This window comes from Amblyomma mixtum, chromosome 9 (assembly GCF_055824585.1).
Source record: "Amblyomma mixtum isolate Tamu chromosome 9, ASM5582458v1, whole genome shotgun sequence".
Classification (NCBI taxonomy): Eukaryota; Metazoa; Arthropoda; class Arachnida; order Ixodida; family Ixodidae; genus Amblyomma; species Amblyomma mixtum.
Genome location: NC_143020.1, coordinates 19,561,616 through 19,589,428, shown reverse-complemented (window position 1 = coordinate 19,589,428; position 27,813 = coordinate 19,561,616). Strand labels below are relative to the sequence as shown.

At 45.2% G+C, this 27,813-nt stretch overlaps 1 protein-coding gene across 2 annotated transcripts; it reads left to right on the top strand.

Moving 5' to 3' along the window:
• Positions 1-27,813, top strand: LOC149328438 (uncharacterized). Of its 2 annotated transcripts, none has more exons than XM_089562002.1 (5): positions 1-220; positions 4,179-4,346; positions 7,113-7,215; positions 12,551-12,677; positions 27,688-27,813. In XM_089562002.1, the coding sequence occupies exons 1-5, from the start codon at positions 85-87 to the stop codon at positions 27,775-27,777; spliced, it is 624 nt and encodes a 207-aa protein (XP_089418128.1). In that variant the 5' UTR covers positions 1-84; the 3' UTR covers positions 27,778-27,813. The 2 variants fall into 2 exon arrangements, with proteins under 2 accessions (XP_089418128.1, XP_089418127.1); XM_089562001.1 differs by having other exon boundaries at positions 3-220; positions 4,176-4,346.

The window sequence follows — 27,813 nt, the reverse complement described above, 5'->3', positions numbered from 1 at the left end:
GGGATAAGAAAGACAGCAGGGCAACACACTTCAGCAGACAACGCCCGCCGTGTAGACTGCCGCCTCCAGCGAGCAGTTTCCTACATGCTGCTTTCGCGGGAAGCCAGGTGTCTCGTCTTCATCTTGTCGGCGGTGTTCATCGTCATCACACGTGCCATCCCGGTACCGGAAGCAGCGCAGGGCATCACTTCCGTTCCGACGACTCCGCTTCCTGACAAAGGCAAGATGCATAGTGCGCACTCTTACAGCGCTGCTTCTCCATATACATTAAATGCATGCAGCTATAATCAAGACTGTTTTTTTCGCTTTGAATATTCCCTGTAATCGAAACAGCGATTCTTGAAAAAATTTGGTCACAAATTGTGCTAGCTTCGTTCTGAGCTAAAACATCTTCCTACTGCAAACTTAAGCACAAACTTATGTGTGCAACATACATGAGCGTTGGTCAAATGTTTAGGGGAATCCCCCAAGGTGGAGTAGATGGCAGCGCGTGGGTGGATGTCAATGAGTAATTACTCCCTTATTACAAATCTACTCCGCCTTGGGGGATTCCCCTAAACATTTTACCAACACTGTTCCCACTTTGAGTTATTGATCAGTTCGCTCTCGCCCTAAAATAAGCTTGCCGTCCCGGTTACCTCATTGGTAGAGCGACTGCTCCGGTGAAGCTGTGGTCCCGGTTTTGAACCCCGGACCAGGACGAATTTTTCTTTAACTACGAAGTTTCTGAGAAAGCTGTACAGCTTTCCTTTATAGCCGTATGGCTGCGCTCTGGTGGATGCCAATGAGTAATTACTCCCTTATTACATGAGCGTTGTAGCTACTATATACCTTTCCATATGGTGTATGTGACGGCTGCTGGCCGTACGTCAGCCGCACACAACAGTCCAGAAAGGAATATCGCGGCACCCGAGGGAACGCTATGTGAAAGGGGCTATACTCTTAGTGTCTCTATTCTTCCTATTGATGTTTAATTTATTTTCGGTTTCAACGCCCCGCGGCGCTACGTTCGACTACACGGGGGGCATCTTCCGGAAGACAGAGCAGCTGTAGTGCGGCGCCTTCTTAATGAACCACCGGCACATTTTCGAGAACAGACCAACTTACGCCTATTCCACCATATCACCTGCTATACATTAGAAAATTAAAATTGCTGCTCTCGGGCTCTATGCGGTTTCAGTGAGCCTGTCAGCAAAAAGGTGCCACGTCCACTACTTGCAATAAATGAAACCTTTCTTTTCGGGTCGCGAGCCTTAATGAAGACAGCATGGTCTCAAACAACCCACTTTTTACGGTCACAGTGACTAACGTAGCGAAGTTGAAGGTACTTGTTGTTTCATCAGCAGGAACCCAGTTCTGATTATGATTGATAGATTTCACTTGAAAATTCCGCCGGCATCACAAGAAAATCCAGACTTTCTGCCAGTGTCACTAAACACTGCGGTTCAGTGAGAACATTCGATATTTTCGCAATAACTATTCGGATAAGGAATGGACTTGACTTTTCTGCAGGATTTCTTCTCTATTTATTCTCCCGCACACAGTGAAGGCAGCGGTGTTTCGGTGCTTTACTACGACCATATGAAAGAAATAATATATGTCACGCCACAATGCGGCAGTGGATTGGTCGCGTTCACCCTTCAAAATCCCAATTCTCGCCCATCCTGGAATTATGGTCATGACAGGTGGCCTGTTTGTCCACTGAGGCTTTCTGTAACCAACTTCCTTAAGTCCCAGCACGTTTAAGTCTCCGGACATATAACACAGGGGCTTATAGCCGCGTGGCAATATTCAAATATCATGGGTGACATATATGCAGGGAATGACACCACGCTAAATTAAAAGTTATTACTTTAAAAAATCCTAAATTTTTCAACACACTGCTTAAAATTTACACTCAAAATTCACGATGAAGTTGCCAATATCAAGTTATCTATTTCTATACATTATTTAAAAATCAGGCGGTATAAGACATTTCTCAACAGGCTATAATGATTGCCTATATCCCGGCAATAGTAAAACCTTTGTAAAGCACGCTGCTTTATTTTATATAGCGTCATTCTACTACGCTGAAACAATACGAAACACTAAAAGCACATCACGTATCAACGACATGGATATCGTTGACATTGCAAACAGCAGATGCTCTCTAAAAATTCCTATATATACTCCTTCTTCCTCTCCACCTCGCAAGAATGGAACGAAGTTCAGGAACGTGTAGTACTGGCTAAATGCACTGGAACTATTTTCTGGAGCTTCACAAACTATTAGTGCGACCATGCGCCATATCCATGCTGCTCTCGGCCTCATTCTGTCGCAGTTAGTACTATGTTTGATAGAACTGCGAGTGTTCTTGTGGAGTTTAGAATGGTTGTCCATAGAGCATGGTTTTACCAGCTGTCATTGATTATACAGCGTTCGTGCACTTTTAAAATTAAATTTCATTGTTTGCAACGCTTCTATCTTATCCTTGACAGGGCCTGTAGGGCCATTAAACACTTCAATTGCACCAAACAAACAAGGTTTTATTTTTCAAAGTCAGGTTCATAGCCTCTTCTAAAGTATTATATGACATGGAATGGTCGGGCGTCCACGCCAGTTGGTTTGTGCGCGCCATATATTAGTCTGGGATCAGTAACTCATTTCTCTGCAGCTAAATTCATATATAGATGTCAAAACCCGATATGCATTGTGAACACATAGGACAATTTGCTTATCAGCCGCCGGTTTGACCCTCCGACTAATCCTGCTAATTGCTGCACTCCGACCCCGCCAGTCTAGATGGCCGTGCAGCAGAAATGATTCCCCCCTTTTTCATCAAAGAATCCCGTGTACTACCCGCCGAGGTGCCAAACGATCAGCATTTCTTTATTCCACATTAACATATAGGCTCAATCTCACAATTCTCTCGCGCGAAAGTTACAGCCGCAACCTACTCAATGAGGTAAAAGCCGAATGTTCAAACTATCATGCACGTTACAACGATCCTTGGTTGGCTAGCATCATTCACTGGCAATCATGGTATCCCGGCTCACGACCAGAAAATCATGCACTACTTATACAAACACCATCAATGGTTTGTAATTTTACCTTTCTTGCCGTGTCTACTGTCATTATTTGTAAAGAGAGGAAACAGACAAAATTTTGTGCACGCAACATGACTTGGACACAGTGTTAAGTATTGTTGGACTTGTAATAGCTCGAGGGCAATTGGTCAAGGCCGGGGGGCTTTTGACTTAATGCGCTCGGCATTATAAGGCAATTTTTGGCTCTAAATAACCCTAAGCTTTTATTGAAGTACTTCCGATTATACTCTTTTCAAGGAACCTTCCACCAGTCCAGAAATAAATCGAGGTGACATAGACCTGGACTAGTTCTGGTTCCACTTCTTGGTGCGATATGATGCACCCGGATGTCATGAATGACGTGCCAACTAGATTCCTAAGACATAACGAGCAAACAAACAACAAACCCCTACGAGCAGCTACGATAGCTCCATGAAGTTTGCATAGACGGCAAGCACAGCTTACTGAAAAATGTATATAGTCAGCCAAGAGAATTACGGTACATTCGGTATGGCTTTGAGGGACGCTTTAGTTGAGAACTCCAGATAATTTCGACGCTCCATGTAAAATAACGGGCACTGAAATCGCGCAGTACCCGAAAGTCGCGGTTTCGAACCCGCCTGCGGCGTCGCATTTCGATGGAGGCAATGTGCTGGAGGCCCGAGTAGAGTGCGGTTTCAGTGCACGTTAATTAAGCGCGGGTGGTCGTAATTATCCGGAGTCCTCCACTGCGACGTCCCTATAATTGTAGAAACTTACGGGCGCTAATCCTATAAAGCCAAACCAAATGTTCCATAATCCTAACTCCTGATACATTCAAAGAAATTCAAACACAATTTGCAATAGAGCGAAGGGGCTTGCGCACATTTCAGTTTGTCCTGCATGGTGTCTGCAAGCAGTCCCGTGACATTCTCCGACCTTTGTGTTTCTGTGACATGCATTTCACCGATTTTTAAGTTATTAACGATCCAGCACACCTACAAGTTCTGATGGGTCTCCTTTAGGTCTGTAGTGGCGGCTCATGCGGCTTTGAATAAGAAACCTGACTAAAGTCTAAGAGTAAAGCCTTTGAAAGGGCAGCATGACGGACCGTATATCTGTGCTTACCAGAAGGAGAGTGCTGCGCCCCGCGTGGAGGGAGACACGGAAAGCCGGTAGGGTTAGGCGGAGCCTGCAAATGGAGCGCCCAGTGTCCACCACACAGCGCCTGCATCCGGAACGTCTGCAGGAGGTGCCGGGTCGACGACGACCGCTCCAAAGGTGCATGCGCTTACTGGAAAGGTGAGTGAACAAGATGACCTGTCTTTAATACGGTAGCATGAGGGTCCTGAAGGCGAAAATAGTACTGCGTAAGCCTGAAAATAGTAAGCCTCGGTGTCTGTGTAAGGCCTCCACCTGCTAGGTAGTATTTGAGGAGATTTGCTTCTCTCCACCTGCCGCCTGTCAATCGTTCCCCTCTCCACTTGTTGGAGAGGGGAGAGAGAAGCCGAGCGAAAAAAACTCAGCAAACACGAAGATGACTAGGATGAAAATGAGTAATACGGGAGTAATTATTCATTGCCATCAACCCAAGCGCAGCCATACGGCTACAAAGGAAAGCTGTACAGCTTTCTCAGAAACTTTGCAGTTAAAGAAAAATTTGTCCTCGTCCGGGGTTCGAACCCGGGACCACCGCTCCACCGGAGCAGTTGCTCAACCAAGTGAGCTGACCGGGACTTTTTTTTATTTCATGGTATTTATTTACATGGCTTTAGGCCCACGGTTCCCAAACATCTACTCCACCTTGGGGGATTCTACTAAACTTTTGACCAACACGATTCCCACTTCGAGTCAGTGATTAATTTGCTCTCGCCCTACCATAAGCTTGCCGTCCCGGTTAGCTCAGTTGGTAGAGCGACTGCTCCGGTGAAGCGGTGTTCCCAGGTTCGAGCCCCGGACCAGCAGGAAATTTTGTTTTACTGCGAAGTTTCTGAGCAAGCTGGACAGCTTTCCTTTGTAGCCGTATGGCTGCGCTTGGGTGTATGCCAATGAGTAATTACTCCCTTATTACAAATCTACTCCACCTTGTAAGATTCCACTAAGCATTTGATCAAGAAAATGACTCGAACAACAGTGAGCCTCCTGAAGAAGTTTGTGTGCAGAAGGGAGGCTTGCGGGAGCTCTTCCTTCTCGCGTTGTTCGGGAAGAGCAACCTGGTTCTCAAACTTCCCACCGGTGGCTTTGTGTCCCCTGCCATTGCAGTGGCTTATCGTCCAGGAGCTGCGCCACTGCGCCGGTAGTGGTATGAGGACTCGCCGCGACCTGGCAATGTGACACATTTTGCGTAGTTGTGTTGTCGCAACTGGAATAGAATCCGAATTCATTAAGTCTGGAGGGTGAAAGTAGAATGCTATCGCGTTTCCTTCATCGCCCCTAAAGTTTGTTTGTTTGTTTTATTGGTCCTACTGCTTTAGAAATAGAACTAAAGCCTTTCTGAGGAGCGACTCTTCACTAGGCAGGGTACATTCACTACAGAAGTTTTTTTTTTTCACGTAAGCGCAGGTCATGAGGTACAATCAGTAGTATGGAGGCAAAGGTGTGTCCTTTTGGGTCATCCTACCTGCCTTGTATGTAGCCCCACCTGGGCCTTTAAGGGTATAATAAATGACGTTGATCAGGTATCGGCCGCGTTTCAAATGCCTTGAAGGAAAGAGGAACCGGCATGCTTACTCCCCAAAAGTTTATAAGGATTTTGCAAGAGCCCCACTACACAGATGTGGAAAGAAGCGCGTTAAGCTCCTTGATTTTCACAAATGGAGTGGAGGCGGAGAATGGGTACTCTCAAAGAGGTGCAACCTGTGGTCATTTTCTCAAGATGGTCTCGGTGTGGGTTCAGTCTTGGAGCCGCGGGTTGGGTACAGAGCAGCTATAGAAAAGTAAAAATTTTCCATTTACCTCCTCCCCACCACCGACACAACGCCTAGCCGGTCGCGTACACAATGTACCCGATTATCAAACGCTGGATATTAACTTCCATTTGATGCGCTTTATTCCCCGCGCAGCTCACCTTTAGCTTCCCTATCCGTATATCCACCAGCCCTAAAGCGGCAGTGATCACTTAATGGTCGTCCAGTTTCTGTAAATGCAGCAAAACGAAAGTGTAGCGTTTACCAAGTGCCGAAAGAAAGTCAACAAAAAGACTGCGGCGCACCCTAAGGGTTCGTCTTTCCGACACATGTCCTCGTCGTTTGGTCCCGACGGGCCAGTGGCCGATGTCGGCTTGGAGAAGGACGACCGCCACCCTGCACAATCATTCAATTACGGCCGTTGTGCAGCGAGGGGTGCCTTTCATTCACTGGGACTCGCGCCCTTCGTCTCTGCGCCAAAGGGAGCGGGCCAGCCAGTGCCGTTCACCTGAACAGTCTCCCGGTGTGGCGGGTAGGAACTGGGTTCCTACACCTGCCAACCTGCCAGCCTATGCCGTTGTTTTAACTGTTCGGCCACAGCGCTGGTGATTACACACGGAGTATACGAGCTATATGTATCTATGAGGTGAAAATATTGTAGCCCAGGTTGGCAGTAGATGGGGGTTGCATTACTCCCACACTTCTCTAACCCCATGCGCAAAAGTTATGGTCACAGATGTACCAATAGCCCCTCCGCCCCCCCCCCCCCACCCCCCGTCAGGCGCACTACCGCGCACTGCAGGGTGCTCCCTCGAAGGCCTACCTTGATTATGTCCATTCTTGACCGGCCTCACAAGCGCACAACTCCCCAAAGTACATGTTTGTTGTAGCTCACACCTGTTAGTGGAGAAACGCGGGTCTTAATTGTTACGACGTCCGAAAAAGTTTAGAGACACAGTGACGTCATTTCCGCCAATGTGAAATCAAGAGCTCGCAAATATTTTATTCCTCCTGCAGAAGTAATGCGCTGGCTGAGCAGCACAGGACCAGACAACATTAAGAACTGCCCTCTAAGAATATCAAGAGCAAATTTATTCCATACCTCTCTCGAACTGTGGCGGCATAAAATGGTCCCATGCTTCTCGTTCTCCATATCTTTCAGATAAGAGACAGCACTCGGTCCAGATGTACAGGATGGCAATGATAATCGCAGCAAGTGTCATCGCCGCGCTACTGGGTTGTTTCCTGGCCTGCGTCATCGCCAAGTGAGTGAACCACTTTTCAGTGTTGCCCGCTTTCATGGCCGAAAGGGTGAACATGTGATGAACTGAAATAAAAGCTCAGCAGAGCGTCACTTTAAGGTGTCCACATTATAGCGCACATGCAAGAAGGACAGGAACCATGGCAGCTCCCTTCGCTGCCTTAACCTTCTGGACAGATTGCAAGGGTCCATATAGCAGTAGTTTCAGAGAAGCTCAGCACTAATTTTTTTTTAATAGGGTCTTTAAGGTACGCGGATGTTCTCTGAAGGAGAATAATGCCTCGTCAGCAGACACCACAACACAGGTAAATAATGTTAACTAGTCAGCTGGTTAACTTTCTGATAATTGCCTTTTAAGCGATCACAGGCAAATGATTGCAGTAACAGATTTGTAGCCGGTGGTTAGCCGGTAATAGCCATATCAGTTTATATAACATCGAACGCGCGATTACCTCCGCGCTACAAAAAGACATTTTGGCTATATTATGCCAAAGTACATGCCCTTTCGAAAAGCAGCCCCTCCAGTGCACGTGACTAGTCGAAATAGCCAAATTTTGTTGGGCCACAGTGCCGAGAACAATAACGTTTTCGAAATTATAAAAGCTAATATGGTTATCACTAACGTCCGGCTACAAATATCTAATTGCAACCAGATGTCTACGTATAATAGTTAAAAAAGTTAATTATTAGATATACCTGCTATAGAATAATCCCTCATATTTTTTATATAATAATCAGGTGTTGGCTGTCCTTACCTTAGAAACCCGTCAGGACTACTTCAGAAACCATGTCGAAGCGAACGGTGTCCTTGTGATGCACAGCTCAAAAGCACCACTGTCAAAAAGTGTCCTCTTGAAGATCCACACACACCCCAGTGAAAGCTGTAATCCGCTCTTCCTTCTACTCATCTAGAAGAGTTCCCGCATCCAGGCTCACAGGCTACTGCCATGGATTGCGTGACTGCAGTCCTGTATCATACGATCAAAGATGGTAGACCCTCACTGGCCAGTAGGTGACCACGTGATCCCGAAATGGAGGGGATGGCTTTGAGTTTTTTTTCTTACGAGGACAAAGTGCCACTTGTGCAACTAGACCGCCGAAGCAACAGACTTCCTACATTATCTTTTAGAGCTATCGCTCTGAAAGCACTTGAAAGTAAGGAAACACTCACCGAAAAACAATAGATGGAGGAGGAGTGAGAAAGAAGCTTTAATTAATACAGGAGTGTTACGGTATGAAGAAATCCTTGTCAGTGAGATGCAAACGTATGCAGCGCCTCCCAGGTATGTGTGTAGCGTAGCTTGTGTGTAACGTTGACAAAAATTGAACAGCTAAGTGTGCCGCGAAAGAAAAGAAAAACTAATAATGTCTTCAACTCTAAACTGACACTCTCTGCAACTGTTTCTTTTGTTCAATTTTACCAACATGTATGGCTGGCATAACTGGCTGGTCATAATGGAATGTTCAGCACTGGAAGACGAAGGACATAGACGAGAAGGAAACATAATTGCGCAGTTGTGGGCCCTTCTCGTCAGTGTCCGTCGTCTACAGGCGCCAAACCTTCCATAGTTCAGTCTTGTACTTGAAATACTCAGGTCATTAAGTCCCACCACTTGCTTTGATCTTTCCCTAATTTCTGTGGAATATTGCAGGAAGAAACATTATATTTCGGAGCTTAAAGGGTCAGTCTACTCACCGAGATGAGTGTATAAATAATGGCATATTCTGGTAGTTGGCACCCTATAACATCAATAACTAGGGGTCTGCGCCCGGTTTAGGCAGGAATTTATATTTTATTTCGGCGTTAAAAGTCGCGTAAAAAAGCATGGTGGCGACCCCAAACGTCCATTTTGTTCAAGAAAGTGGTAGTCTTTTTTTGTAGAAGCATAAGTGAATATACTACGTACCCTTTGTATGCCCAAATGTCAGAGAAACGCACGTTTTGTTCTAGTCAACTGTAGAAGGCGTACCGCTCGCTTTTTCTGTAAATCACATGAATATTTATAGTTACACGTACGCAAAACATAGGCACATTCCCACTTTTACTTCAGCGTATGCTAGCAGAGACGCAAAAATAAACTCAGCCTACAGTGGCGCCATCTGGTCGTCAGGACGGGAACCATTGCTGTAAACAAACCGACTCTCCACTTAAGCCTAGGAGCGGCAGAATCGTCACTCTAATTATTAAAATAAAGCAAATTTATCTCTTATATGTTTTCTTATAGGCGAGTTGAGACGAAGCGAAAGACAGGCACCCCATTTATGGCCAGTGAACGCACTGAAAAAGGCAGCAACAACGATAATTCAGTCCGAAGCGAGAGGTCCGGCTTCGACGGGCACCGCTATGTTTGTCGCCGCGCGGCGGAAATCCAGATGGTTGCCAGATGAGACTACCATCTCATACAGATGTGTTCCCACATTAATAAATTCTATTTTAAAATGTTCTACCGCACTCCTTGGCACCAAAGCTGGCTAAACGGTAATTTGAGTAAAGAGCTATCGGTTCCCGCAAAGAAAATATGGTCGATAAAATTCAGTAGACTGACCCTTTAAAAGCTGACCTCGAAAGCACACTTTTGCACCAGTCTATTATGTATACAGTGCTCGTACGAACTGCATCAATGACTCCAGACAGATCGATGAGCGACTGAACATCGGGTTAGTTCGCTTCGTGAAATTAGTGCAAACTAAGGCCAGAGTGAAGGCAGATGCTTCCAACAACACGTTTGCTGTTTTCACAGAAAGCGTTCCACTTCCAGGAAAGACTTTGACCGCTTAGTCTGCGAATGCAGTGCTCCGAAAGGAAGGTTCGGGGACTGATTTGCTTTCTTTCTTCACTTCTGTGAACGTATGATTGTAAAATATGCACATCAGTCTTCTGCAGGAAGGAAGGCCCACAACGGGCTACATAAAACTGGCTTCTCCAGCATAAATTATCGATGAACCGCGAAATGAAAAATATTATTGGAAATACATCTTTTTTAGCAATTGTTACGAACCGAGGGTATGAACCTGTATCAGAGTGTAATGTGTGGCACCTGTCTTAGGGCGCAGAAATTACCGGTGATGGTGCATAGTCGGTGCATAGCACGTGAAGTGCAGTCTGGGGGGTAGCAAGCGATTGATCCTAATGCAGAATAAAGAAAGGAAGCTTCTTCGATCTGTGCTGAAATTGGCTCAAACAAATATAGAATGACATAGCAGGACATTTGCGTTCTGCTGTCACTGTCAGTTGACTGAGCGCAGTTGGAAGCCATCAAAAGCCTCCCGGTCCAGACAAAGCCGATTTAAAAGAACATTGTATCACTGGAGATCCAACCACAGTGCTCACAGGCGACACACACAAAGCCAAAGCGTCTGTTCATGAGCCTCTCGGCGAACTCGGCGAAGTCAGTAGCGCCTCAGTATTTCGGTAGCTTGGTACTTTCCTCTTCGATCGATGCTTTGCCGCATTCTTGGTCTCTTTTTGTCACCCTTCGGCAATCTCGCAGTTCAGAGGCTACTTGAGTTACCCCCGTCGTCACCTCTACCTCGGCGTACCTGTTAAATCTGCGGAACACAGGAGTGCGCGTTTGTGGCCTATAAGAGAACACTCTGACATAAACGCCCAACGAGCTGACAAAGTGAAGCCACGTCGCATAGCATTGCGGGCAAACAATTGCGGAGGACACTTAATTAAAACTACTTACGTGCTTTGAATGCGAAAGCCTTCTTTTTTGTGTTTTTTTTATTTTTATTTGCTATCTTTTTTACGTTTCTAATAGCACACCTACACATTCGCATACAGTCGTAAGGCAATTATTACAAAAGGTTCACCTTTTTGCGCCAAGACCTAGCGTGGTTTCCTGGACTGTGAGGTTGCGAGCTCACCTCGCAAGCTGAGAGTCCTGGATTCCATACCTTGCGGCTTTGGAAGAAAGATTATATTTATTTGCTGCATTTTGGGACGCGATTTTTTCAGCCCGTCCAGTTTTGTTCCTATGAGGCATATAATCCTTTCCCACTAAGGCGCCTGCAATCAGCGCGCTGCAGAGGCTTGCAGTCTCCTCGCTCGTTTCTTAAGGTCGAACCATAAATAGCATGCATTTTAGTGTTTATTCTTTTTTGTAGAGATCTGCAACGGACTATACTTGTTTAATCCTATCTCGCTCAACGCTTTCCTATAGTTAGTGTTCTGGGGGTTTACCAGAATCATTCAATATGTTCCTTGTTAGGCGGAAGCTTCATGACAAGTCTAAGGATATTGAAGAAATCTGGCTGTATCTTCGGTTCCTGCTCAGGGCGAATAGTTTCGTAAGTTATTTTGCGCAGGTCCAAGGTTTTCATAACGTGCTGAAAAATCTTGGGAAATCAGTCATATACAACATAGTCTGTGTTAAAATGGCTGCCGCGTTATCGATAACTTTCGTGCCTTAGGTCAAAAACATTCAGCGCACCAGCACCATAATATAATTGTTGCGCCCTGCCACGGTCATATTAAGAGCAAACTGCGGAGTTCAACTCTTTTCGCTAGTGGCCTTCCTTAGTATTAGCCATTTCTTGCCTAGGTTTCTTATGTGTGTGTCGGATTCGACAGAGTAGCGCAAAGAAAGACTGCGTCAATATTTAATCTCTTGAACTAATGGCCTTCCTTAGTATTAGCCATTTCTTGCCTAGGTTTCTTATGTGTGTGTCGGATTCGACAGAGTAGCGCAAAGAAAGACTGCGTCAATATTCAATCTCTTGAACTAATGCAATATTATTTTCGTAGTGCTTATGAAGCGCCACTAGTCAGCCAGTAACCACAAGATTCTTAATTGAAAAAGCGGAAAAAAAAGTTAGGGGTACTATTAAAACTGCATAGTTGTATTGCACAGGTTAGGACACCTACATTAACCTAATAATCCTTTCCTTCAACCTATCTTCAGCCGCCGCGGTGGCTCAATGGTTACGACGCTCGACTGCTGACCCGAAAGACGCGGGTTCTGTACCGGCCGTGGTCGAATTTCGATGGACGCGAAATTCTAGAGGCCTGTGTACTGTGGGACATGAGTGCAGGCTAAAGACGCCAAAGTGGTAAAAATTTCCCGAGCCGTCCACTACGGCGTCTCTCATAGCCGTAGTCACTTTGGGAGGTTAAGCCCGAACAATCGAAAGTATTCAATATATTTATTCATGTAATATTTGTATCCTCTTAAGAAAAATGCTATAAATCGCAATAATCATTCGGAACAATTACACATCAGTGAAGTGATGCAAGCGCGTAATATTTTACGTGAAAAAAAAAGAGTCCATGGAGAGATTATAGCTGATATAGAATCGGAAGAGGCTCCTCACAACACTGCGGATCCCACTCGCAGGACCTTCCTCAGCCGTGCCGAGCCCAACGACACGGCCTCTCTAGTCTCTACATCATCTACCGTCGAGCGAAGCCCGGGGAACCAGACGGAAAGGCCGCCCGCCTACAGTGAAGTACTCAGCCAACAGGTGCTGTGCCTCTCCACTCACCATCTCGAAGTGACCCGTATTTTATGCATGCGTTGACAATAGTTCAATACAGAGAAGACTGTGCCTGTTCCAGTAAAGAACAAGGCACTTTTGCATTTAAAAGGTTAATGTAAGAGTAAAAACACTAATATTTTTTACAAGCACAGACGCAGAAAACACGATTTATACAATACGCCTGCAAGCAAACAGCAACCAAAGGGGCAATTTCTGCAGATTGATGCGCTTTCAAACTGGCCATTGCAGTGCAAGACGACAGGAATTAAGTGGTAGTCCGATCCCGCGTCTTTCCTGTCACGTTGTACTATAAGCATGATATAACACTACGCGCGGACAGCGCACAGGGACTGAGGACTTTTGACCGTGCGTGTACGTATAACAGCACGATATATTCATGATATGCTGTATCAAATGGTCCAAGAAGAAGTTTAGATACATTCAAAATACTTTGTGACACCTTCTTGTTTTCTTTTCTCATGGACATCGACTGTTGACATCGAATAAACCGCGAGGCACTGCTCATTTCTCCTTCGGGTTATGACCTTAATGTTCGTGGATTATTCAGCGACTAAGAGCGAAAATCAGTCTACTAAAAACATGCAAGCGTTTTGTTGTGGAGGGATTTCATTTCAAGTCAGCGGTGGACCCATTGTTATAGATGAAATAGCGAGCTCACCGCACGTACAGTATTTAAGAGGCATTCTGCTGTCGCTATTGCGGCCGCAGATGAAAGAGATAGTTGCCCCCCCCCCCCACCCCCCTCTACAGTCAGGGTAGTCCACTATCTGCAGTGCACCCATTTACAGCAATGCTTTCGCATTCCCACTCGTTGAGTGACCGTGACGTACTGTTTTTATTTAATATTTCATACCGCTTTTCCTATGCAGACTTTCATTCTTTTAGCCCCTTCTTAACGTCGCGGTGGCACAGTGGCGCTCATCTACAGATACTGAGTCCCTTGGTCTGAACCCGGCCGCGGAGGCCCCTTACACTGAAGGCGAAACGTAAAAGGCGCCCGTGTGCTGTGCATTGTCAGTGCACTTTAAAAGATGCTTTTGACATAGCGCGGCGTACCGCACTCCTCCACTGCTTATGCTCAGATCGCCCTGAGGACGCCAGATGGCGCCACGCTCCCGTCAATTGCTGTGGAGACGAAGGCGACGCTCTAGGATTCAGTTTTAGCGCAACTAAATCAGGTGTGATGATTTTTAACGATACAACTGATCAGGTGCTTACAATACAAGGCCACGAAATACCCGAAGTGGCCGAATACAAATACCTCGGGATATGGCAAAACGAAGGGTAGATATACACGGAAAAGCATGAGCAGGCTCTTAGGGCAAAGGGACGAAGAGACGCCGGGATAATGAAACATAGGGCATTATGGGGGTATCAATCCCGCCGAGTCGCGCGAGCCAAAGCTCTCCATAAAGAATATGGCACTTTAGAGGATGTGCGCTGGGTGGACGCCGCGTGTGGTACAGACCGTTCAGTAGCTGTGGCTTATCATCCAGCAGCCCCCCCATTTACCCATTTCATAGACCCACCTTGTACCCCGGAAGAAGCAGAGGAAGCAGCTATAGCAATAGCCATTGCCCAAACCAATGCGGCTTATATACTAAGCGATTCCAAAACAGCCATTCTTAACTTCGCCCGCGGACGCGTCCATCCCCCCGCGTGGCAGATATTGAGAATGTGCACCCTAAATCCCGATAGGCGTGTTGAGCTCGTGTGGGTGCCGGCTCACTCTGGCAATCCCGGAAATGAGGCCGCCGATAACATAGCCCGAGGACTTATTTGCCGGGCAAATGGCGACCCCAGCCGGGATTTCTCGAGGGAGCGGGCACACACGTTCTCAGAACTAACTCAACAAGCACGCCTTGCCCGTCGACTCTATCCCCCTCCCCACCCCCGCCTATCCCACTCCCAACAAATCCTCTGGAGGCGACTCCAGACCCGAACTCTTCCTACCCCTCAGCTTCTATCCCACTTCCGCCATGTTTCCCCAGAGTGCACTCTCTGCGGAGAACCGCACGCCACCCTAGACCACATCCTCTTCGGCTGCCCTGCCGATCCTCCCCCGCAGGGACAGCCCGCCATCGGTACATGGGAGGAATGGGAGGCCCTCCTTGCGTCGCAGGACCCGGACGCGCAACTTCGCTGTGTGAACCGGGGTGCCAGTGCCATGGCCCTACGTGGCCTGGACACATGCGCGTAATGTGAGGGCTGTGCGGTGGCCCTGAGATCTTGTACGGTCCAAACTCACTTGCTTAATAAAGTTTTCCATCCATCCATTATGGGGGTACAACAAATATGAAGTACTAAGAGGTATTTGGAAAGGAATAATGGTGCCGGGCCTTACTCTCGGGAATGCGGTTCTGTGCTTAAGGGCAGAAGTTCAGTCGAGATTAGACGTAAATCAGAGAGCTGTTGGAAGATTAGCACTAGGTACCCACGGCGAAACCACAAACGAGGCAGTACAAGGGAATATGGGCTTGGCATTGTTCGAAGCACGGGAAGCTAGGAGTAAAATACTATATGAAGAACGCCTGAGGAAATTGTACGATAACAGGTGGGCAGCTAAGGTATTTAAATATTTATACAGAAAGAGCGTTGACTCAAAGTGGCGGAAAACAACTAGAAAACTAACCAGTAAGTATGCCGGTCATGATGACTCACTGCATGACTGCTTGGTTCAAAGCTCACTGCATGAGCACACACGCAACTGACAGCAATGAAATCCTGTGACGAAACGATAGCGTATGATACCACATAGAGCGCTGTACAACGAATGGTCGCTTCAGAATTATGATGCAAAGCCTGCGAAGGCATACAATTGAATCAATCAATCAAATCAATCAAAATTCTATTTCTTTCTTCCAATTACGATAAGAAGGAGACTATAAAGAAGGAGGTCCCATAGACTTAGACTGCATCGGGACCTCCTATATTAGAAAGTACTAATGAGTTTTGAAATAAGATGCCGTAGAATATATTTAGAAATGCTAGCTAAAAAAGCAGACGTACAAAAGCTTCAAAGCAAGAAAAGCTCTACGTTACAATAAATATGAACAATAAACGGCCAAAACTGAGCCTCGTGAAAATGTTGTACTGAGTAGACAAAGCTTTGATTTCTTCTTATATTTCCACACCGTTTTCATGATATTTAGTTCAAATGATAATGAAATCCAAAGCGAAAATCATGAAAAGAAAGCTGTCTGTTTACCAAGGTTAGTGCGGACTTTAAGTCAAATGGAGTTCAAAGCTAACCAGGTGTTGTGGCATTGAGGAGCGAACTCGGGGAAATTTGAGATAAAGAAACTGGCGCATTGAGGAGTTTATACACAACAATGCCTTTATAATTAAGAAGTTGGGCTATTGAAAGAATGTTGTTGGAATATAGTAACACTTTTCCATTATAACCGCGAGGTCTAGAAGTCAAAATTCTAATTGCCTGCTTTTGAACTATTTAAAGTGACTGGAGGTGAATCCTTTACGTGTTCACCCAGCAACTAATGCAATAGCTAAGTTGCGAGCAGTTACAAGCTAAAGACGACACCTAAGAGTGATGACTAATCGCTCGGTGTGATAGCATGGCATTAAACCAATACGAGGGTACAAACGTTAGCTATCGTTGACGAGAGTTGAATAATGCAAACTTAGCTTTTCCCAGATTAATCGTCAGTTTGTGATTGCTGCACCATTTCACTGGGTTATTAAGGGCTTGGTTCAACTTCTGTGTGAGTGCATATATGGAGGTATGATAGAAAATATTGGAGTATCACCAGAATGGAGTATACATTTAGAAAATTTAAAAGAATTCGGGAGATGATTAACATAAACTAGGAAATAAAATCACCCCAAGAATGGATACCCGCGGCACTCTTGTGTTGGAAAAGTCACAGTAAACACCAAACATTTTGATGATTTGAAGTCGCTTGAGCAAGAAGTTATCAGTAGTCAGGGTGCACCCACTATACCTATTGTTTCTAGTTTATGAAAGTATATTAGATGAATAATTGCATCGAAGGCTTTTGATAAGTCAATAAAAACCGGGCCAGAAACCATTCCTTCATCTACTAACATTTTCAGTTGGTCTCTTATAGCGATAACAGCGTAGTCAGTTGGCATTCCAGGGCTGAAACCATATTGTGACGAAGTCTATTGAATTGTTTCAAGAATTTCGTTTGGCGAATTTCAAAAAGTTTTTGATTTTACTGAAAAATGACAGCATGCAAATTGGTCTATAATCTGCTCGTAATGTGCGGTCACCCTTCTTAAAAACTGGAAGTATCTTCCCGCGCATAAGCTCTTCAGGAAAAGTTCCGGACTTCAATATTAAGTTAACAATATGAGAGAGCCCATCGGAAATGGCGTAATATCTCTACGGCTCGTATATGTAACATAATTGCCTAATATTATCGATATCTCCTCTCTTCTTCTTATTCGTGTTTAGAAAAAAGTTTAAATAGGATTGTATTGAATAAGGTGCCTGTCTCCTTTGTTCGAATACCTGTCGCAAGCTAGCCCCAACTTGACCAGCACAAGTCAGCTACATGCAACGAGAAATGAGATGGCATCACCCGAACCGCTGTAGGACAAACGGCTGCGTCAAAATTTCGGTTCGAATGCCGGGAAAACTGATGCCACATCGAGGTCGGTCAGTGGCGAGTGTATATACACGAACGACATGTATAAGAATGTCTGAAGTGGCCTTGTTCGGCTTACTGAGTGCGCCTTACGGATACTTGATGGTGTCGCCATATTTTGTCTTGCCATGTGTTGTTGGGGGTATAGTTAATCAGATTCTTCATTCCTCATTCAGATGCTTCATTGGACGGCACATAGACAAGATGACAGGATGAGCGCAAATTAACAACTGGTTTATTCAGTGGTTTACAACGACAAAAAATTCAGGGGGCATACGGATACTTGATATGTCACCATATTTTGTCTTGCCATGTGTTGTTGGCGGTATAGTTAGTCAGATTCTTCATTCTTCATTCAAACGGTTCATTCGACGGCACATAGACAAGATGACAGGATGAGCGTTAACTGACAACTGCTTTATTCAGTGGTTTACACCTACAAAAAATTCAGGGGGCACTTTGTTGACCTAAAGTGCGGTGAGGTGAAAGCCTCTAGCGCGGTGTTGCCGCTTGAGTCACTCATGTGTGGTTAAGATGTTAATTAAGTACACACGTGTTTTTAAATCTGAAATGCTGGAGACACTAGAGGGCGTTTGGGAGCCATCCGTCTGATTCGACGCCTTTCTGCAAACAATCTCCAGCGTCCTAGACAAGGAAAACTACATATGCGTTTTCAGGAAGTAGCGTAGCCGTTAGCCCGCACGTCTGCGGAACGGAAGGACCGTGGTTCGAATCCCATCGTGCAGAAAGATTTTTTTTTTCTGGTCTGACTAGAAAAAGCGTATCACCTCTGCTGACAACCTTCTCCCAACAACGATGAGGCATTAAAGTCTTTCGCCTTAATATAACACAAAATTTGTCCCAGAATCATCATATACTCGCTTGCTATGACTGATAAACGTGCATCACCCCACCCTGCAATAAAGATTTCAATAAGGCGTCCTAGTTTCTGTACAAGGCCACAGATGCGTCACAGACGCAGTTATGTGGTCTTCACCAGAAAGGCTGCAATTATTTCGCGTGTTTCGGCATTGCTGCCCCACCTTGCCATCGCTGGGATTTTATGTACTATCTGCGAGTACACAGGCATACACAGACACGCCCGCGCAGCCGGTTTTTATCATAATGGCAGAGCGGAAAGCTGGGCAAGTTGGATAAGTTGGATCATAATGGGACTAGTAATGCCCTGGCACTAAAAGATTTGGCGGTAATTATGACGGACGATGCCTGGAAGAGTTAAACATTTTGCAAATCTTGTTCAATAACTAAACTTTCAATTTCAATTTGATAATTTTCCGTGCGCAAATATCAGGTTAAAACAAATTTTTCTATCCCAACTTGTGCTGGCAACTTTGAAAGTACCATGATGGTGCGTCTTCCTGTAAGGAGGAAATAGTCGGTTTTCCTTAAAGCTTAGGAGGGAACGTGGCGTCGTGATTTTAAAGCATATTAATAAAAAGTAAACGAGAGGAAGTCAACCCCAAGTGATCGCTTGTAAGGTGGCTTTCCGCCGAGCAAGAATCGGCCGTCACGAGGAGCCAACTTTGGCGTGGACGGAGAGAGAAAGAAGATAGCGGCATCAAGAGCACTTGGTTTGCTGAAGTGAGTTCCATGAAGTAACGCTCCCTGCTAAGTTTTTTATTATTATTTCGTCCTCTATTCTTTCAAGATTATGATGTGTAAGAAACAATATCGATCAAGTTGCAACGCACGGTAATACCCTAAGAAGAGTGCTGCTGGGATCTTTTAGAGTGTAAAAAATTCAAAAAGCATCTATTGATATCTTTTTCTGATGAGCACCCAGTTTGGATCCCGACCGCGTTTCGGTGGAGGCGAAACTCAAAAAGCGCCCGTGTGTCCAGCGATGTCAGTGCACGTTAAAGATCTCCAGGTGGTCGAAATTATTCCGGAGACCTCCACTACAGCACCTCTTTCTGTCTTTCTTCTTTCACTCCTTCCTGCCTTTCCTTACGGCGCGGTTCAGGTGTCCACCGAGATATGTGGGACAGTTACTGTCCCATTTCCTTCCCCCTCCCAAAAGAAACTATTTATTTATTTATTTACTCAATGAGGTCACATGTGCATCGAATACACCTGTGAAGATGTGACCGTTAAAGCGTTATAGGTTGGTAAGTTTGTCTTAGCGTTTTTCCCATCTCTGCATGCCGCGACTGTGTCTTTTAGCCGGCTAGTAAGCAAGAATTTACGGTATGACCCAGGAGACCAGCAGACGGGGGCTCCGGAAGAGAGTGGGCAGTGGGAGCCCAGCCAGAAGTCTCCCCGTGGGGGCAACACCCGCCCAACCTCGAACCTTCGAAATGTTCGCACTATTAGCAGATTTATAATTCACACACTCCTACTGTAGGATGCCACCAATAAAAAGAACCAGATTGGCTGCTCGTATTTCCTACTTAACCAATTATATAAAGCTTCATAGAGCACTCAAATAGGATCGAATCCCGACAAAAATATGGGTTGATAGGTGCCACTTGACCAGTGCAATGGCCGCAACTAAAAGAGATTATGCGCCCTTACTTTTTTAATCTAGTCAGGTCACTCTTCAGATGCACAATTTCATTAGGAACCACGTTTTTAATCTAGTCAGGTTACTCTTCACATGCACAGTTACAGTCAGCGATGGTCGGTTCTTAAGTTTAAAAGTTTAAAAGTTAAAATTTTAAAAGTTTATAGGTTGAACCAGGGTCTAAAAAATGCACTGCAGTGGTGCCCTCGACTACAGTTTACGATGCAGTTTTGCATGAAGTAATAGTGAATAGCATAATACGGACAAGAAAATTTATGTGGACATAGTAAGGCCGCATCAGGCACCCTAGCATAAATTGCACCTGTCTGACAAGTTTTATGATTGTGACTAATACAAATGCTGAAAAATGTGGAGGGAATATTCGCACACCCGTATTCCGTAGCTTAGGTAAGCTTTTTTAATAAGAGCGAACATCTTCCAGGCGTATAATAATTGCATGCGTCTGGTTGTTGAGCTCACTCTGCGGTAAAATTATATTCAGAAGTACGGTTCATTGGAATTAACTGGTTTTTATGTCTAAGATAGCAAGCTATTGTCTCTATAATAAGAAGTTTTCTAGAAAGACAGCATTTCGAATATGTTCCCGCAGGAGTCAAGCAATAGGAACAGTCAACTGATTTTTAACGAGTCACAGCCATGAAGATTCACATTTGTGCCAGGGTGAACAATTAACGCGAACTGTTAAGAAACCGCAGTTACTACGCGACCGTAACACTGCAAGCAAGTTTATTCTTCCTCCATGGCTGCAAGCCACGCGCCACCGCCTCGCGGACTTCCCGGCGCCTTTCAAATCCTGCGCGCAGGCTGCCAGGTCACGTGACAGGGCGAAGCTTGACCACTCGTGGAATTCATGCGTGTAGTTAAAGCCAACCCCTCACGCAGAATCTTGGAAGAAAGAAATGCGCAGAACATTCACATAGGGTAGTGAGGGTGGCAGCTGTTGCAGAAAACCGCTGAGGACATAAGGTTGCGCCCTCAAGCGGCGTTGTAAGCAACGTAACAAACGTCATGTCTGTGGAGGTGGTCGTTAGATGACGCCACTTGCATATTGTGCACTATGATACTTTCAACCACTACATTGCCTTGGCGCGCGATATGAAGTAATCGTACGACCCCCATGCTTTCGGGAAACTTCTGAAGCTTAGTGAGCAAGAGGAGGAGAAAATAGACAAGTTAATACGAAATGCATACAAAAGAGTTCTCGACATCCCGCCGAACTCCTCAACGGAGAAACTCCTTAGAATGGGAGTCCACAATACCTGTGCGGAGATCACCAGGGCAGTAAGAGAAGCGCTAATTTGGAGGCTTAGCTCCTCACTAGCAGGCAGGCAGATCCTCAATGACCTAGGGGAGAGCGAGAGGAAGCCCCCGTATACTGCAGAGCTAATCCCCTTAGATATACGGAAGCATCTCAAAATGGCCAGCATACCTAAGAACATGCACCCGGAGCATGATAAAGAAAGGAGAAGACATAGAGCTCGAACAATGATGAACAATCTTGCCCGGGGCCCGCCGGGTAACATAGCCTTCTGCGACGCAGCCTGTGGGTCCGATGGCGCCTGCGTCATTGCCGTCGTTGATGGGAATGGGGAGAAAGTGACTGCAGCATAGATTAATACTAGGAGTGCATTAGTAGCAGAGGAGGCTGCTATTGCCCTTGCGTGCGGCAGTACCAAAGCTAAGATAATCTTGTCTGACAGTAAGGCAGCTGTTCACAACTTTTGTAAGGGGGTGGTCTCCAGTCAAGCCACTAAATTACTAAGAAGATACCCCTCAAGCAGAGAGGTCTCCCTCATATGGGTTCCTGCTCATGAGGGCATTCCGGGGAATGAGGCTGCTCACAGCCTCGCTCGAGAATTATACATCCGAGCTGCTCTGGAAGTGCCCCGAAGTGGGAATAAAGACCCTCTCATAACGTATAAAGAGATAACTGAAACACCAAGACTAGGTAGGAGAGCACTCTCACTTCCGGATAGGACACTCACTCCAAAGGAGTGCAGGGCCTGGAGGAGGCTTGAGGTCAACAGATTCTTTCCCTACTTTATACTACACGATGAAGACACTGGGGAGTCTGAGCTCTGCAGTAGCTGCCACAGAATCACTTCGCAAAATCACTTAATTTGGGAGTGTCAGGATTCTCCTGGGGCTAAATCACAAATCATCCCAGACCTTGCCACCTGGGAACAGCTGATCCGAAGCCACGACCCGGATCAGCAAAGACTCATCATCCGTCAGGCGGAGACAGCTTACCACAAGACTCTCTCCGTGGTCTCCGGTGCTGAGAGCCGGCTGGCAGGCGCCCCCTCCTAATTGCTGCGCCCCGACCGTGAGGCCCCATGATGACGGAAATAAAGTTCATTCATTCATTCATTCTTTCGGGAAACTAACGCCATCTCCTGAACCGTGCCATTTCCTGCGACATGCCTCTGCAGTCTGATGTGATCGGCCGCTCATAGAGCATGCTCATTGGTTTACTGAGTTTTTTTTTCTCTATTCTAGGCTCTATTGAAACCTGCTATGACTAGCCTCGTACAATTCGTGACGCCTTTGGTCTAACTACTCAAACCGATGCACTCATGACTGAGTACAGCGGTTACAGTAGGGTACACATCTATTCAGAAGCTGCTTATTAGTGAACTCGGACGACGCTGAATTTGCAGGGTGTTCGATAAAGAGGCTTCCTATGCCGTGTATTCTTACCGAGATCAGTCAAGGTTGCCATATCTTATACCGGATACAGCAGCCGTGCTCCGAAAACGAGCTAGCACATACTTTAACGCTAAATTGCGAACGAACATTTATTCAAGAATGCACAAAACCCAAGTAATACGCATGTGCAGCCGCACGATACCACGCAATAGATCAGCGTAAGAACACAAGCATTCTTCCAAAGAGAGTTAGCAAAAGCACCCAAGAAGAGGGGGGAATTCAACCAACGAGAAAGCGTTAATGGCAAGCAATGTGAGCAACAAAACACGAAACCATGCGCACTAGACAAACAAGGACGCAATAATTAGTTTAGTTGTAGAATATCTTCAGTTAATGCACATTAAATCTTTATTAAAAAGGTACACCCAACCACCCAAATTAGAATATTAAGATTATTCCCCTTGACTTGACCCGGATCTAAAATATCTCTTCCAGCTGATTATTACATCTGTGTCATGCAGCTATGCCTTTACGCCATCAGCCACGTGATATAAAATTCCCAGTATATAATAAACTCCTCACAGATTAGAGCAAAGCATTTTACTGAGTAGAAACCTCTAGCTTCCGGCAAGCATACTGCATAAAGAGGCATATATAAAACCGCTGGAAAATACGTATAGCGGTTCCAAAGCGACCACAGTCCTTCACATAGAAAGTGATAAATCCTAATCAGGAAGCGTTTCAGGCATAGAAAGACATGATCTCTGCACTACTGTTTATCGTGGATTTATGGGAGATATTCGGTGAACTGCATTACAGAATACAGAGAGAAGTCCTCTTGTCGAAACATTGACGGAAAAAGGGAAAATCATTCGTACTCTCCACTTTTGTACCTTTTCTCTCTTTGTGCATAGCCTGGATAGAAATAATAGTTTCAGGTAGACACACCTCGTTCCCCCCAGAGACCTGAACCGTTTGTGTATGGGAACTATACGTGAAAGTGTGGTTCATGTGTTCATGTGCAAGATTAACTACATATTCTAATAGATACTTTGCATTATTTCAATGCTGCAAATGAACTTTCCGACTTGTTACACTATAATTTTTGTAATTCAGGAAGTCAACTTGCGATTTATAAGTAATTCTAACTCTGCTACGAAGCGATTTTGGTGGGGGACTGGCGAGCATGGTGCGCAACTTTTTTTTTTTGAACACAGAAAACTTCACGATATGCCGACCGTCTTGCAAACCACGCCACTTTAATGACTTTTTTTTGGCGGCTACGATAATTTATTTATTTATTTATTTTCAGTGCTAGCCGTAACAGTACGCCTCAGGATATTTGACAGTCTGCGTTTAGTCTTCGCGATGAATATACCAAGATACCAGCCAAAAAATCCACAGCTGTCCACCGGGGCATTGTTTCCTACCTGTTACCTGTGTGCTCGTTTATTTAGTTGAGTTTATTTCCCTTTCACATGAACCCGCCGCGGTGGCTCAGTGGTTACGGCGCTCTGCTGCTGACCCGAAAGACTCGGGTTCGATCCCGGCCACGGCAGTCGAATTTCGGTGAAGGCGAAATTCTAGAGGCCCGTGTGCTCTGCGATGTCAGTGCACGTTAAAGAACCCTAGGTGGTCGAAATTTCCGGATCCCTTCACTACGGCGTCCCTCATAGCCGTAATTGCTTTGGGACGGTAAACCGAAATAAACTAAACTAAACTATTCTCTTCCACGTGCCAGTAAGATCCAATGTTCCTGGCATATTCGCAGTACTATGGCCGCCATTTGCTGTATGTTTACATTACGTGGCCAATATTTCGTACTGACATCTCTACAGGTACAGCCATTTTTGTACCTGAGAAAAAAAAAAAGAAATATGTCCCTGCATGGCGCTGTGCAGTGAAGCCAATGGCCACCCGTGTTGTGAAGGCGGCAGGTGACGAGACGTAACGATTTTACAGAGCTTTATCTTTTAAACAGCGGCAATAACATTTAAGTGCAGACGAATGAGTATGTCTCAATGCTAAACCTGCTCAAACAACCTCGAAATAAATGCGATGGTCCATAAAAAAGAGCGGAAGTTCAGAGGTGAATCGTTCAAACTCTGGCCGATTGCCAAGAACGTCGTCGAATTCCTATGATTGCATCTCTAGTGGAGTAATGCCAACTTATTTTCTGGTGTTTTTCTTTCGAGGTTAATGTCCACAATATGTTTTAGTGCTTCGCTGTACTTATTGGATGTGTTGTACGCCCCTTTAAACACTGATGAGCCTTTGCTTCCGATGACGCGTGAGCCTTGGTTACTGAAGGTTTTCTATTATAGCTGAAGACATTATCCGGACGTAGCCCTATTATTATGCGTAACCTTTAGTCGCTAAAATTCTGCATAGTTTTACATGTATTAGCAATTTTCCTTTCATGGTACTCGCATTTCTTGGTATGTTCCGCTTTCGTCTTCACTACAGTTGTCCTATTTGCAATTTTTCTTGTTCATTACAATACCACAGTTACTCTCTTAATATATATCATTCCGAACAACGTTGATGTCAAAAGATGTAGTGGAAATTTCCAGCAGCTTCAACCGAATTATTTAGAGAAATAATAGCTTTGATAACACCACCAAAAGTGCCTGCTTTCTGTGATGCAAAAAAAATTTTTAGCTCGAGGTATTCGTTGGTCAAAGTATCGAAACTCTGGGCTGTTTTATGCAATAACAGAAGCAACATTCTTGTATTTCGAAATTTCTGGAGTACCGTTACTTTTCGTTCTAAACCTAACGTTATAAATGTTTTGCGAACATTTTTACCAAAATTTATATTAGGCAAATGTTTTAGTTAGATTCACAAGAACCATGGAGAAGGATTTCGCTAGCGGGAGTAGCCCTTGGTACAACGATGTCAAAAAATTACGGGGGGCAGTTAAGGAACTTTCGTATGTGCGTGTAATGCGAAAGCTTTGCCATTCTCTTCCCTATCGCCTTCAATTTTATTCCATACTTATTCCAACTTTATTCTATTTTTTCGTAGTATTTGCAGTTGCAAGTAATAGTGCTAAGTATTTCTGATTGACATATCGTATTTTTCCGCCTTCGTTGACGTCACATCGTTTCGAACAATTGCGAGTTTTGTAACGGCACCATTTCATGGGCGACACCGGTTTTTCGTGTCGATGAACCATCTAACGCTTCTGGATTAATTAAACCTCTGGCCAGTACCCATATTTTAGTATCTAACTTCCGAAACCTAATGTTTGAACTTAGCCTTAATTTAAATCCTCATGAATAGTAAGCATTACAACAGGTTGACAATCATCAGTCAACTAAAAGCACATCACTGGAATAAGGGCCACATAACTGCCGGTGAACACTCTCAAGGTTAGGTAAACATAAATACCCCCGAAAACAGAAGATTTGACAGCCGTTGCCGTAGCTCAGAGGTACAGCACCGGACGCGTAATTCGGAGGTCGTGGGTTCGGATCCCACCGGAGGCATGTGGTTGTTTTTTTTCTTCTGCTTTTCTAATCAATTAGCTTTAAGCGATAACATATTCAGTAATATTCTAAATTGATCAACACCGCAAAATAAATAAATTAAACAAAAAAATCCCCTGTGCCCCTTGGTTTCTGTGGCTGTTGGCTTCTTTCATATTGATAACGAGCCCCTCCCCCCTTCCCTTGTCTGCTTAATTCCTTAGCGACGGCATCGGCTCTGGCAGCCTTGATGTCATAGGAAGCATAAGAGGGTTCTCACGCAGCTTCCACCCTCTCCGTTCGATGACGTTCTACGTCACACCTGCGGTAACTCAGGACGTTCTACGTCCGCCGCTTATGAACGTGGGTGGCGCTGATGAACACTCTCAAGGTTAGGTAAAAATAAATACCCCCGAAAACAGAAGATTTGACAGCCGTCGCCGTAGCTCAGCGGTAGAGCACCGGACGCGTAATTCGGAGGTCGTGGGTTCGGATCCCACCGACGGCATGTGGTTGTTTTTTCTTCTGCTTTTCTAATCAATAAGCTTTAAGCGATAACATATTCAGTAATATTCTAAATTGATCAACACCACAAAATAAATAAATTTAAAAAAATCCCCTGTGCCCCTTGGTTTCTGTGGCTATTGGCTTCTTTCATATTTATAACGAGCCCCTCCCCCCTTCCCTTGTCTGCTTAATTGCTTAGCGAGGGCCTCGGCTCTGGCAGCCTTGATGCCATAGGAAGCATAAGAGGGTTCTCACGCAGCTTCCACCCTCTCCTTTCGATGACGTTCTACGTCACACCTGCGGTAACTCAGGACGTTCTACGTCCGCCGCTTGTGAACGTGGGTGGCGCTGATGAACACTCTCAAGGTTAGGTAAAAATAAATACCCCCGAAAACAGAAGGTTTGACAGCCGTCGCCGTAGCTCAGCGGTAGAGCACCGGACGCGTAATTCGGAGGTCGTGGGTTCGGATCCCACCGGCGGCATGTGGTTGTTTTTTCTTCTGCTTTTCTAATCAATAAGCTTAAAGCGAAAACATATTCAGTAATATTCTAAATAGATCAACACCACAAAATAAATAAATTTAAAAAAAATCCCCTGTGCCCCTTATTTTCTGTGGCTGTTGGCTTCTCTCATATTTATAACGAGCCCCTCATTCCCCTTTCCTTGTTTGCTTAATATTTGTGCAGTCTTTTCAGGCCTTTGCACTGGAAGGCTGCGTTCTCTAGAAGGTGAATTTTAAAACATAAATGCTTTTTTTAATGAACACAAGTGTATGTCATGCGGTTTCACATATATGTTCAGCCCGTGAGGTCCTTGTGAGTCCTAAGCATTCTTAATGCCTTTCGGACGCGCCAGTTTATAGACGCCAAATTTTTTCCAGTACACAGGCAACGACATCAAGGAGGGCAGAGGAGGGAGAGGGGGGGGAGGGGGCTTTGTTTTTCTTCTAGTGCATCTTCACGAGTTGTGCATTTAAAAACTACTTTCCCAGATTAAAATAATTCGTTAATTACCTCGCCATGAGTTAAAGGAGAGACCTCTGAAAGGGTGACTGGTAGTGCTCTGTCTTCCTGTTATCGTGTTGTCGTAAGCGAAATAGCGCGCTTTATTTTTCTGCTGAACAGTAGCGCATATAAGTTATTCTGGCGCGTCGCTCTGTTCCATCCAACAGGAGGAACTGCCCTCGTACGTGGAGGCCATGAGGCGGCCGCTCAACTCGATGCCGAGAGCCAATCCGGCCTACGTCACCGAAGTCACCTGACCATTCAGTGGAATAAAAATCCTATACTTCTCGAAA